General features: G+C 43.8%; 1 protein-coding gene across 1 annotated transcript; it reads right to left on the bottom strand.

Annotated features, from left to right (window-relative positions):
• Nucleotides 1-3,532: 3,532 nt before the first annotated feature.
• LOC138760059 (secreted phosphoprotein 24-like) lies at nucleotides 3,533-14,260 on the bottom strand. The gene is made up of 7 exons (XM_069930484.1): nucleotides 14,129-14,260; nucleotides 13,807-13,910; nucleotides 10,257-10,385; nucleotides 7,946-8,227; nucleotides 5,962-6,006; nucleotides 4,437-4,478; nucleotides 3,533-4,346 (listed from the first exon to the last, which is right to left on the bottom strand). The coding sequence occupies exons 1-7, from the start codon at nucleotides 14,178-14,180 to the stop codon at nucleotides 4,305-4,307; spliced, it is 696 nt and encodes a 231-aa protein (XP_069786585.1). The 5' UTR covers nucleotides 14,181-14,260; the 3' UTR covers nucleotides 3,533-4,304.
• Nucleotides 14,261-14,471: the final 211 nt, after the last annotated feature.

Here is a 14,471-nt window from a genome sequence, read left to right as displayed (position 1 = left end):
GTTATGAGGTTACACCAGTTCATCACTCCAAGGATGAGAGATAGCATGAGATAATGGTGCATTAGATTATGAAGGGCTGCAATTGGGTGGACAGGCAGCACCTTTTTCCAAGGGTGACAATTGGAAATATTAGAGGAGGTCTGCTTAAGGTGAGTGGAGGAAAGTTTAGGGGAGCTGTTATTATGTAAGTTTTTTACACAGTGAATTGTGGGTGCCTGGAATGCATTGCTGGGGGTGATGATGGAGGCTGGTACAACAGGGATCTTCAAAAGACTTCAGGATCGAAATACATGAAATATAGAAGGTTGTGGAAGTGAATTAGGGGAGGATTAGATTGTTGTTGAGTAGGTTTTCGTCGATCAGCACAGCATCATGGACTGAAGGGCCTGTACTCTGCTGCAATGTTCTATGTTTTGAAACCCTATGGCAGGGTGTCAGCGCTGGCTCCCATTCTATGAGATCAAATAACCATTCATGGCATTCAGTGTTTGTGATTGATCTGGAGCTTTGCCCAAATTCTTTCTGAGGTGCCATGTTATTCCAACTATTTATGAATCACACCATCCCACCCTTATCCTCCTTGGATCAGCCAAGGCTCTGGAATATCCAGCTGGTGACAGAAAATGAGGAATGGAAATGTTATCTCCAGCACTTGATGCCTGTTGATATTCTTTTTTGAGGAAATCTTGAAGGTTATAGGAAATAAAAACCTTTACAAATCCTTACCAGCACACGTAATATAGGTTCGGTAAAATTAGTTAGCTTGAAATTACGCGACTTGCATAATCAACACCAAGGAAAGGCTTTGGAGGTTCACACTAACAAGACTTATTATATAACTTGGCTGAATACAGACTCAGTTTTGTTTCTCTCTTTCAAGTTCGCAGTTCGACTTCATCATCCAGCTTTAATATTTTTATTTAACTATTCATTTCCAACTCTCACTTCACATCAAATTTCATTCTGTATCACCAGAATATCTTAACCTGTGGCTCTTGAAGTAATAAGTTGTGTGTTGAAAGCTCAGTTTCTGATGGCACATATGTTTTTCCTGATGAGTGGGGTCTCCCTAAAGTCTGAGTTTATCAGTGTCATACAGCACAGAACAGGCCCTTCGGCCTGACTCATCCATGCTGACCAAGTTGGCCTTGTGGGCTAGTCCCACTCACCTGCATTTGGCCCATATCCATTGGGGGGTAGCCCAGTTAGACTTGCCAGTGACCTGGGTTAGAATCCTGCAAAAGGTTTGTACATTCTCTCATGGGTTTCCTCGGAGAGCTCCGGTTTCCTCCCACCCTCCAAAATAATCTTAAGGGGTTAATTGGGTGCAATTGGGTGGCATGAGTTTCAACGGCCAGAATAAGCTTCAATGCAGTTGTTAATCCTTTTAATTTAAAATGTAACTTTTCCTATCCACATATCTGTCCAAATTTTTTAAAATGTTTTCTTTGTGCCTGTTTCTACAGTTTCCACTGGCAGCTTGTTCCATGCTCTGAAGTCTTCCCACCTTAAACCTATGCCGATTAAAGTGAACAAGAAATATTTTGTTTCCTGAACACTTCCAGGTGTATTTTATAGATTTTGAGCTGCTGATCGTGAAAATCATCTTAAAATTTCCCTCTTGTGTACTGTTTTTTAGATATAACCTATTTTTTGTGATTTCCTGTCATATGTTAAGTCTGCTTCAAGCACACAAAACTATGAAGTGCAATGTCATTGAAAATTAATTTTCTGCATTCGGTGTTGGACTTCTTCCCTGCTGATCTCGGTGCAGTCACTGACGGACATGGTGAAAGGTTTCCCCAGGACATTATGACCGTGGAAAAGCGGTATCAGGGCAACTGGAATCCATCAATGCATCTATTGTTGGACATTGACACGAACGCCATCAGATGCTGAGTACAAATGAAAATCAACGGCAAAATATTTTTTAGGTCAATTAACTCATGCGATATGTCAGCATCAATATGCTATTAAACAGACTAAATTCAATAAAAGTGAATTCAATGTTTCTCCAACTCCCTACATGATAGAGCAAATCTGAAATGATCGTTGTGTTCAGTTTGAAGTTGTCTACCATAATCCCTAAGTTTCTTTCAGGAATCAAACCTTTAGAAAAAAATTCTTGTCCAGTGTTATCAAATATATGAGAACTATGCAGAGATGCACCGAGTTACAGCCGATAGCACTGGACGATGATATTTCTTCAAATGGTTTGCTTCATGTGGGAGTGAGGCATAATGGCTGTCCGCTCTCTCTAGATGGTTTGGTGAGAGAGGAACACAGCAGATTGGCCACGACTTTGAGGCCGCTGGAGGCTTTAATGGACAAAGCGTCGATGTGTGGAGTGGGAGCTCCTTGTTTTTTTTCATGCCTGGTCAAGTGAAAATCTCAATCAGGCAACTTTCCCATCGTACACATATCCTCCCTGTAAATCAGCTTAAGTGTCATCATCCAATTCACATAGTTTTCGGAGCTATTTTAGAACATTACAGCACAGCACAGGCCCTTTGGCCCTCGATGTTATGCTGACTTGTATATTCCTACCAAAAAGCAATACTACACCTTCCCTACCTCATAACCCCCTATTTTCTTTTATCCATGTGCCTGTCTAAGAATCTCTTAAATGCCCACAATGTTTCATGCTCCACCACAGCCCCTGACAAGGCATTCCAGGCACCCACAATTCTCTACCTGAAAAACGTTCCCCTGATGTCTCCCCTGATCTTTCTCCCCTTCACTTTGAACAGATGTCCTCTGGTGTTTAATACTCCTGCCCTGGGAAACAGGTGCTGGCTGTCTACCTTATCTATGCCTCTCATAATCTTGTAGACCTCTATTAAGTCACCTGTCATCCTTCTATCACAACCCAAGTAGAGTTGGATCGAGATGATCAACTCAAATACATTGCAGCATTTTGACTTCTACTGAGAGAAAGAAAATGACTGGAGAACCTGTTCACCAGTAAGGTGAGCACTCATTAAACAGAGAGAAAGTCAACCATAAAATCATTTTTATTGATCCACTTTCAGTAAAACTGTGTAGAATTATATTAAAAAATGTTGTCCGTGGAACAGGCAGAAGATTAAAATATCCTCCAAAGTTATTTGTCTGTTCCAAATACACAAATGCTTCCTTTAGAACTGCCAAAGGTGCCCAACCCCCAAATGCACATACACACCCACACACACCCACACACACATACACACACACCCACACACACATACACCCACACCCACACACATACACACACACTGACACACCCACATACACTAACACACACACATTCACTTTGCACATGCACACGCATACTGACGTACAAACAAACACTGCATCAGCTGTGTGTACTCTGTGTAGAAAGGTGCTCGCAGCAGATTAGGGCAGGAAGCAAGCCCGATCCTATGTAAACACCAAAGAAGGGAAACAGGCATAAACAAACGACAGGATAATTTAAGATCATTAGGGCCACATCTACATCCTTCTCTCTGCCAGTAGCTGCTGCCCTGAACCTTCAATGAATGGGACCATTGAAGCCTCCCAACGAGTGCTTTTTAATGAGCCTTCTGTTAAAACCACCTTTCCCCTCATGTTACATGCACTGGAGCAAAGGTTTGCATGTGCCTTTACGTTCTACTATTTTTTCACCTTGCACCTGGATCCACTGCAATGGAAGAAAATGTTTTTCAGATGTGAGTTCCTGCTGAGGCTTCAGTTTAATTTTCATCTCTTCATGTGCAAACAAATCTTCTGTGTGTTTTAATTTTTTTTGGTTTTTAACGACCTCACTCTAATCATGACACTGAGTCATAATTATGGCTGACTTCTCCAGGAGTTCCATCTGAAGGAGGGAGGTTTTCAACAACTCATTCTGTAATTTTGCCCGAACGTGGGCCCAGTCTCACCAAATGTTTCTGGTGCCTTGTTACAGACCAGGCAGACAGCCTGAATCTTCACACTGGGGAGAAAAGTTCTGAAGTTGTCCAGTTCTTTTGCAGCTGATGATCCATCTCCAGAAGTAGTGATTGTAAGACAGAGGAACCTTGTTACATGCATTTGAGAGGCAGGATGCTAGGAGCCATAGCATGCTTGGCATGGAAGGGAAAAGTATCAACAGTCTGAGTCCAAAATCTCACACACATTTAAAATGAAAGGCAGTACACACGAGGACAGTTACAAAGTACAGAGATTTCTTTGTTGCCACAAAATCTCTCCCTTATATATAACTAGTATAAATGTTATCATTAGTCTGAACAAGCTCTCCTTGAGTTCTTTCAAACATGGCCTTTCAAAAATGTCATTCACAGTTAGTGTCGGCGATGTCGGACTCTTGAATCCTCATTGTAATCCTGTAATCAACAGAATAATAGATGAATACATTCAAACAAGGTAACCACAAATGTGAGAATCACCCAAAAAAAAGCTTGTTTTATCCTTACCCTAGAAGCACCATGTGACGATTCCTCTGAGGTGAATGTCCCCTGCGCAAAAATATGCAACCTTTATATTACATAGACATTAAAATAAGCACTGAACAAAAGAGTTAAGTAATAATGGACAATGAAGGGACCAATCATGTAAATTATGAGTGTACGTTGAGGCTCAGTTGTTCGGAGGGGTCCTTTTCCGGGCAGGAAATGACAGAAGGGTGAGGTTATTCTGTTCACGCAGTTAGAAGCTCACCTGTTGCGTGGCCCTTCTGTGTGTCGCAACAGCGTGGTTCTCCCACTCGCCACTTATTTCAATTCCCGCCCCATTCCCTTGCTTATATGTCTGTCCGTGATGTCATGAACTGCCTGTCTGAGACCACTCGCAAAATGGAGAAACAACACCCCATATTCCATCTGGACTTTCTCTAACCAAATGGCATTAACATTGACCTTTGTTTTCTGTTACCCTTCCCCCCAACCCCCCCCCCCACGACCCCCATCTTTCCCTACATATGCTTTCCTCTCTTCCATTTTCCCTCTCTCCTTTCACAGAGCTAAAAGCTACCCCCCACAATCAATTCTCACCTTTCCTCTCACTTTTCCTTTTATCATATACAGTTATATCATAAATCATAACATATCCAACTGTCTATCTGCATGTGTGTTATGTCCGCACCCAGAACTTGAGAACACTATTTTGTTGGGTTTTACTTGTGCATCAGATTTCAATAAACTTGACTTGTCAGTTGGTCTGTACTTTTCCCTCTCCCTCTTCGCTTCTCCTCAGGCCTTTTAATATAAACTTTTGCCTGCTTTTTGCTCACATTTTGAGGAAGGGCTCAATAAACTGCAGCACCCTGGGAAGCCCTCCTGGGACCCGGGTGTGATTACTGGGGCAAAGGTGCTGGAAGCACCTTTCAAATCATAGGGGGATTGACCCATTAAGTCATTAACCCAGTGATTTAAGGGGATCCTGTCCCCGAAATGATGCATCACATACTCCCCGGAAGTACTGACGGATGTTCAGAAGCTGGCTGCCCGGTGACACACGCACACAAGTGCTGACGTCACCGAAATAAGTGGGTTTGCCATTTTCCTGTTCAAGTTGCCTGTGGGCGTTACCTAGGTAAGTTTAACTGGGTTCCCTGACTACCTCTGAGGTACGTCAGGGACCCGGTTGGATTCTGACTGGGTTGACTCAGTCAGACTTTTTCTAACTGCCACGCAACTGGGGCGCTAACTGGGTAAATTGCCCTGCAGTTTGAAAGGGCTTATTGGTAATATATCTTTGCCTTCTATGGATGCTACGAGACCTGCTGAGTTCCTTCAGCATTTCTGTGTTTTGACGTCTGGCTGCGTGACACCATGGTGATAGTTTCGAACACTCTGTGGGAAGGACTGAAGTTGCCAAGGAGAGTTCAGAAGGGAATGATCAGCTGTCCTTTGTTGGCCAGTCTGAGCAGCAAAGGAGGTCAAAAGAATATACGTGCATTTCAATCATTATTTCTAATTCAAGCACTTTCATCTGACCTACCCTTGATGATTCCTCGTACGATAATTCTTCCGATGTGATTTTTGCCTGTGTTAAAATATTAAAATGCATGCATTCAGCAAAGTGGAATCAGTAAGGGATCAGAAAATAATTTTAGGCCACTGAGCTGACAAGGCCCACAAGACACTTTCACAACTTGACCCTACCTGTAGAATGTGGGTAGTCCTTGAAAATTGAACCAGCCACACACCAAATCAGAGGCAGGGGAATGTGGTAGTAAAGTTTGGAAAGGAAATTGGTGGGGGGGAGAAGGTGGTTTCAAGTTGATCTCTTTCTCCCTGGAGCTAAGCTAACTCTCAGAGGAGAAGGTTCAAGCTGCCCCTGGCCCGATATTGGACTAGGTCTCAATGTTTTTGGAGTTTTGTCTGGGCCTCTCCAAGTATTTAGACTGAAGTTTCTGTCAGTGGGACCTGAAATTTCCAATCAGTTACTGCAAAAGGACATGGGAGGTCAGTAATCTCCTCCTTTCTTTGCCAGCTGGTGCCAGAGTCAAAGCCCCTTGGAGAAGGGTCTAGATGGTCCGAACCGTCCCACCACAGGAGCTTGCAGTAATCAATATTTTGCACAATTTGTGGTCAATTCAGCCGCATTCTGGCAATGCATGGGTATAAAAACAGTGCATTGGATATCTCATCATTCAACCAAACAAAAGCAGCTTGTTGCTTGAAGATTATTCAGTGAACAGAAAATAGAGTGCAGAGTCATCAAGTAATGCAACACAGATACAGGCCCTTCAGCTCAATTAATCCTACCACCCAGCACCACTAATGCAAGGTGAAAACAGGAAAGTTCAGAGGTACATTTTTTTTACACAGAGACTGGTGGGTGCCTGGAATGCACTGCCATGGGTGGTGGGGGACATTCGAAACAGGGATATTCGAAAGACCCCTAGGTCGGCGGATATAAGATAAAAAGAGGGATACGAGTGTGAGGTAGGGAAGGATTCAATGGTTCTCCACCTTTTTCTTTCCACTCACGTGCCACTTTAAGTCATTCCTATGCCATCGATGCTCTGTGATTAGTAAGGGATCGCTTAAGGTGGGATGTGAGTGGGAAGGGAAGGTTGAGAACCACTGCTCTAGACCCAGTTGTTACTGAAATATTTTGCTTGAGAAAAATTGTCATTGGCCCATTTCCTTTGGAGTTATGAAACCATGCACATAACAAGTAAATTAGGGACAATTAAAACAGTAGTTTTCAAACTTTTTCTTTCCACACATACCACCTTAAGCAATCCCTTACTAATTACAGAGCCCTGATGGCATAGGGAATGCTTCTAGTGGTATGTGAGTGGAAAGAAAAAGGTTGAGAACCAATGGATTAGATTGCCCTGGAGTAGGTTTACATACATCAGCACAGAATTGTGGGCTGAATGGTGCTGTAATGTTCTATCTATCTATTTATCTACCTAAGCCTGACCAATCTTATTCTCCTCAAAGTCCCATTCACACTACTTCCCCCAGATTCAACCCCTCATCCCATCTTGGGAATTCAGGATGAAACTGAAGCATCTGATGAGGGAATCCCACATGGTCATAGGAGGAACGGGAAAACTTGTCACAGGCAGAACCGAAGGGTGGGATTGAATCTGGGTCTCAAGATATGTGAGGCACCACCAGATGTGTCATTACGCTGCACAGCAGCTGGACAAATCTTTGGACGGTTCGATCTACTCAATAAAACTCACAGAGTTCTTCAGGGAAGATTTATATTTGATAGTAAATGAAGTGGATCTGGTGTGAATGGACATTGGGAATTCTTTGATAATCACATTGCTAGCTACAGGGCAAGATTTAATGCAAAGGAATAAGTAGCAAGGTGATAAACCAAATTCTAGGACAGCATTAGCTCATCATTAGTCAGACTTTTATATTTTCCTTCTTCCAAAGGATGAATATTTTGCTGGGGTGAGATGACAAAGGGTCAAGATGACCTGATATGGAACCTCAGAACATCACGAAATTACCTCTTCACTGCTATTGATCAACTCGGAAGATCTTCCATTGTAGTTGAATCTGTGGGATGGTTTTCTGAAACCTTTCCCCCTCCTGGAGGGCTTGTGGTGACCTTTTGCCCCCGTGGCTGGTTCGCTCTGACCTTTCCCTCCTTTAGATGGTCCTCCATGCACCTTTATCTTCTCCACAGAGTCTCTGTTACCCTTGGCCTTCCTGAAGCCATGGCATTCCACATCCACATCCAGGACATCACCGGCCAAATACTTCACACGGCTCCTGCAGTTGGCCGTCTCCTGAGAAAACATAAGTTCTTAAAGATGACTCTGGCCGCTGAAAATCTGATGTTACATTAACACATCCCTGAGAGTGTAGCCTTCTGTTAAATCTGAAAATGATTGCATTTTCGAACATAGAACACTACAGCCCTTCGGCCATCAATGTTGTGTCAACCTGTATATTCCTACCAAAATAATAATAATAAAAAATATTGTTCTGACATTATCCAAAATGAAAACCTGGCAGCTTTCATTCATCTCCAGAACCATAGAAGACTACGTCACAGAAACTGGTCCTTTTGCCCATCTGGTCTGTGCCAAACTATTTATTCCACCTGGTCCCATCAGGTGGTGGTAGTAGGGAGTGTTGGTCTCTCTGAGCCTGGTCAAGGTTCTCAGGAGATTAGTGGTGGTGGTAGAGAGCTTGAAAGGCCCTTTGAAGCCTGGACAATTTTGCAGGCTCCACTTCACCAGCTTCATCTGAGCAGCGGAGAGCTTGTCTGGTGAGTGTGGGGGAAGGGGTGGGCTGACAATTGACGAGAATAGATCTGACCAATGCCTTCATGCAGTGGGACCACTCCACCCATTGTGATATGCTTGATGTCTGCATCTGTCAAATGCTTTATGCTTTTTTGGATTTTATACATTTTCAACTTGTCATGACTGTCATTTGCAGAAAGTAGCCACAGACAAATGTTTATTCCAGTGAAAGGTAAATATGTGGAATGAGTTGCAAATAAGGATGGGTCAACATATCATTTTGAACCAAGCACACACCATTTTCATCCAACAGATTGGTGCAAGGAAGCTGCTGTTGCGATGTATTGGGAACAAGGGATAGGTGGACAGCTCTAGAGCCCCTACACCTGCAGATGATTGTATTCCAATATTGTGCAGGGCTCACTATTGCCTGAACAAATGTTTCTAGAGAGCCAGGCAAGGAAGGAGGTCAGCCAACACCTGGCCTTGAGACATCTGGTCAAGGAAGAGTGAAGTTCACCACCAGGCTCTATGGTTATACACAAAGCTCAAAAGAGAAATGCCACTGGATGAGAACAGTTAAACTCTTGAATTGCTTTAATATTTGCTTTGATGTCATCCTTTATTTGACTGGCAGTTTCAAAGCCCATCACTTTGCAATAAATTAAATTCTCCATAAAATGGAGATATTTTACATTATTCACAACATGGAATTAATCAAAATTCCCAGCAATTATGTCACAGTTTACAGGGGCCATAGCGATGACACAGATAAGAAATATATGGAACTTCATCAAATTGATTCAACAGAACCCTTTATGCCTGAGGTTAACCTGAGCTTATTCAACTTATTTCTGATTGAATCCTTCACTTGCCTTCTCAGCTATTGGCAGATTTGTCTCCCTCTCTCCATGCAAACAGACACGCGCGCGCGCGCGCGCAGACACACACACACACACACACACACACACGCGCGTGCATGCATGCACAAGCACACACCCACACACACACTCATGCACACTCACACACAGACACGCAAAAATGCAGATCCACACAAAAAAATACACAAACACACAAATAGACATACATAAAAATACACAGATACCAAAAGACACAAACACAAATTAAACACACCCACAAAAATAGAGGCACTCACACAGACCCTCCAACCCACCCATTACTTCCAATACTATAGTTGAGGGCCATGATTTCGAGCCAAAGAATTTCTGCATTTCAACTCTCTGCAGAGCTCAGCATATCCAACCCAAAGTCATGCAGAGTTTAATGCCTGAAACTGTGAACCCCACAACCCCCACCATCCCAACTCTTCCCCCCCTGACATAACGTGCTGAAAAACTCTTGAAACAAGCTCAACTGAGAATGAAAATATAGCCTTGTCTCCCTAACAAAAATGAGTATTGATCTCACAAAGTGAAACTGGGGGACTCTGCGGCTGAGGACAAGCAAACGCCTAGGGTTGTATAGGTTCTGCATTTCACGTATAAAGCTCTTCACATTGTTTACTGTTAATTTCACAGAACGAGGAAGGTACAACCTCAGTACTTACAGCGATTCTTGCTGGTCGGAAAATGCAGCTGGAATCATCAAATTCTAGCCCAGAATTTTTGGAGCAGACTGTTTCTTGCACGGAGAATGATAAGTCCACATTGTATGAGAACTTCCCTGTGGGAGAAAGCTGATGTGAAAGGACAGGCGTCAGTCTCATTCATGATCACTGGCTCTGCCTTGAGACATCCTAGCTGTAGCTTTCTGCACAGTGAGAGGAAAATTGCCTAGTTTCCTGCCAAGATTGCAGGGTGAGACATTGGGAAACTCACTGAGTTATCGTTGCTAACCTGTGTGATTGATAAGCCATAGTCTCTGGAAAAATCACCAGGGCAGGTGATACCAAATGCTGATGACTCCAGGTAACATTCTGACTAAGGATCAGGCCATCGCCCAGGTTTCAGAGCTTCACAGCTTTGGTAATGGGAATGAAGCACTCCAGTATATTATCAGATCTGCAATGCACCCCACACTATGAGACTCAAATGAGTTTGATCCCAAAGGGGATCATAACATCATGAATGGCACAGATAAAGCGAATGCTTGCAGCCTTTTTCTAGAACTAAAGGGTTAAGGCCGGATGAGAGAGGCCCTGAGGGCATATTTGGAATGAGCTGCCAAACTGAGCTACAGATGCTGATACCTTTTCAACATTCATTTTGGATGGATTCATCGGGAGGAAGCATTTAAATGTTTTTAACCATGGAGCACAGTAGAAGGCCCTTCATCCCATAAAACCCATGCTACCCAATTAACCTGCTACCCTGTATATTTTTTGAGGGTGAAAGGAAAGCAGAGTACCCAGAGGAAACCCATGCAAGTCATGGGGAGAGCGTAAAAACTTTTCACAGTCGGTGGCGGATTCGAACCTGGGTCAATGGCACTGTGACAAATGCAGGGCAATGGGATTAGCCCAAATGGTTGGAATGGATAGGTTGGGTCAAAGGGCCTGTTCATTAGTGCACAACTGCTCTGGGACCCCCGATATTCTATAATCAATTTAAACACATAAATCCAATGTATGCTCCTGGTAGGTTTTAACAGAGGTTGTCTGTGGTACACATTGTTGAGGGAAGCAGGAGATGAGTGAGAGGTCTATTTTCACAAGTAGAGCTTGTGAGAATTTATAAGGGATTTGCTACGGTCATAAGAGGATGGGTTATAAAAATGAGGGGCAGGACATTTGTAAATAACGATGGGATTGCTAGTGCCATGCGTATAGGAGGATTTGGTGTCTGTGGATCTGGATACAGGAGGATGGGGTGTCTAGGGGCATGTGTACTGAAAAATAGAGTGTCTATGGGTGTAGATTCAGGAGGATGGGATGTCTATGTGTGTGTGTACAGGAGGATGGGGTGTCTATGTGCGTGTATACAGGAGAATGGGTTGTTTCGGGGCATAAGTACAGGAGGATGTGATTGTATTTTTTACTTTAATAGCCAATCAAATGGAAAGACCCAGAACCACCTATTACGTTTCAATGGTTTAAATTTAGAAAAAATTTGAAGTGGTACTGACGACCCTTCAGTTAAATCTGAAGAAACATTGAGGCTGTTTATTTAACATTTTCATATGATGTAAGTTGATCCTTTCTGAAACTTTCAACATTTTTTTTGTGAGTGTAGAGGAGTGGCATTAACTACAGGATAATTGTTCAACTGCTAAAACATGGTAGACAAGCTTTTGTTTTCTTTCTTAGTGAGGGGGATATTTTTGGAATAAAATTTGATTCCTTTTCATGATTGGCCTTTAAGAGATTGGGAGGCTCAGTTTACATATGTTGCTAGATGTCTGTGTTGGTATATGTTAAACATTGTTAATGCAAACCTGATGTCCCTGCAACATTCTAACGTTTATTAATCTGAAACTTAATAAAAAGGACTGAAAAAATAAAGGAGGATGGGGGGTTTTAACGATGTGTCCTACAGGAGGATGGGAGTTTAGGGATGTGTGTTACAGGAGAATGGGGGGTTTAGGGGTGTGTTACTGGAGGATGGGGGGTTTAGGGGTGGTTTACCGGAGGATGGGGGGGTCTAGGGGTGTGTGTGTTACTGGAGGATGGGGTGTTTAGTGGTGTGGGTTCAGGAGAATGGGGTGTCTAGGGTGTGTGTTACTGGAAGATTGGGTGTCTAGGAGTGTGTGTGTTACTGGAGGATGGGGTGTCTAGGGGTGTGTGTTACAGGAGGATAGGATGTTTAGGAGTGTGGGTACAGGAGGATGGGGTGTTTAGAGGTGTGCATTACAGGAGGATGGGGTGTCTAGAAGTGTAGGTACAGAAGGATGGGGTGTTTAGTGGTGTGGGTACAGGAGAATGGGGTGTCTAGTGGTGTGTGTTACAGGAGGATAGGGTGTCTAGGGGTGTGTGTTACAGGAGGATAGGGTGTTTAGGAGTGTAGGTACAGAAAGATGGGGTGTTTAGTGGTGTGGGTACAGGAGAATGGGGTGCCTAGGGGGTGTGTGTTACAGGAGGATGGGGTGTCTAGGGGTATGTGTTACAGGAGGATAGGGTGTATAGGAGTGTGGGTACAGGAGGATGGGGTGTTAAGAGGTGTGCGTTACAGGAGGATTGGGTGTCTAGGAGTGTGTGTTACAGTAGGATGGGGTATTTGGGGGTGTGTGTTACTGGAGGATGGGGTGTTTAGTGGTGTGGGTTCAGGAGAATGAGGAGTCTAGGGTGTGCGTTACTGGAGGATTGGGTGTCTAGGAGTGTGTGTGTTACTGGAGGATGGGGTGTCTAGGGGTGTGTGTTACAGGAGGATAGGGTGTTTAGGAGTGTGGCTACAGGAGGATGGGGTGTTTAGAGGTGTGCGATACAGGAGGATGGGGTGTCTAGAAGTGTAGGTACAGAAGGATGGGGTGTTTTGTGGTGTGGGTACAGGAAAATGGGGTGTCTAGGGGTATGTGGTACAGGAGGATGGGGTGTCTAGGGGTGTGTGTTACAGGAGGAAAGGGTGTTTAGGAGTGTGGGTACAGGAGGATGGGGTGTCTAGGGTGTGTGTTACTGGAGGATGGGGTGTCTAGGAGTGTGTGTTAAAGGAGGATGGGGTGTCTAGGAGTGTGTGTTACAGGAGGATGGGGTGTCTAGGGGTGTGTGTACAGGAGGATGGTGTGTCTAAGTCATGTGTACAGAAGGATGGAGGGTCTAGGGGTGTGCATATTGGAGGATGGGATCTCAAGGGGTATGTGTACAGGAGAATGGGATCTGCGAGTTTCTGATTGACCTGGTCAATGATTGTGCCAACTTAGTCAAACTCCCAGGAGAGCAATGCCAGGATTCAAAACCAACACTGACACTACATCCAGATGTGAGGCCATTAACATTCACATAGGTGCTATATAAAACACAACAAACTGGGAGGAAGACAATTTCTCAGCAAATCTTCACAGAACTTTCCATTCTTTCTCGAAACAGAATCAAAGATCAATTTATCTCCAAGCACGCATCACCTTCGGAGTGCGTAATCTAAAATTCTGCTCCGATGAATAATAATCAATGTCTAACTTCTGCCAGTGATACACTGTGAAACACTGAGAGACTAGAGCATGCTCACATCTGTAATTCTGCTGCCGATTATGCCACAGAGATGACTGATTTCACTTATTTCGTTCAGCTTTGTAATTGCAGCTCTCAAGGCATCCTCGGGGTTTGGTACTCCTGCAGACAGAAAAGGAACTGTTGTAGAGAGTACTACAGGATATACAGCCTCCCTGACTGTGTGGCACTTTTTAATACCTGATCGAATTAACTCATAATTGCTGGTAATGATCCTTACGTACTGAATACTTGTTTGCATATGAGTGCCTTATCACCGACTAACGCTCACTATCAATCCCTTCTTGGTCCATTATACCCCCACTCTTCCCTGGACCTACCTGAGCAGTGGAGGATCTGCACTGCAGCGATGGCAAGCAGGAAGGACTTCATTCTGCCTCTTGTGGGATCAGTCGCTGGTTTCTGAGAGTAAAGGAGCCTTTTCTCTCTCTCTCTCTCTCTCTCTCTCTCTCTCTCTCTCTCTCTCTCTCTCTCTCTCTCTCTCTCTCTCTGCCCTCACCTCACTGCCCTTGGTCTTTATATCCGGCATCTCCACCACATCCAAACACTGACTCATGTTTGCTCAGCTTGGTGACTGCGGCATGGAAATCTGCTGACAAGCGAGCTGTAATGTGATTAAAATTTCCGTAACTACCGCCAGATGTTTCTGTTCTAAAAATGTCA

This window comes from Narcine bancroftii, chromosome 4, assembly GCF_036971445.1.
Source record: "Narcine bancroftii isolate sNarBan1 chromosome 4, sNarBan1.hap1, whole genome shotgun sequence".
NCBI classification, from domain to species: Eukaryota; Metazoa; Chordata; class Chondrichthyes; order Torpediniformes; family Narcinidae; genus Narcine; species Narcine bancroftii.
The sequence above is the reverse complement of the archived record's forward strand: the minus strand, read 5'-3'. Positions and strand labels throughout refer to the sequence as shown.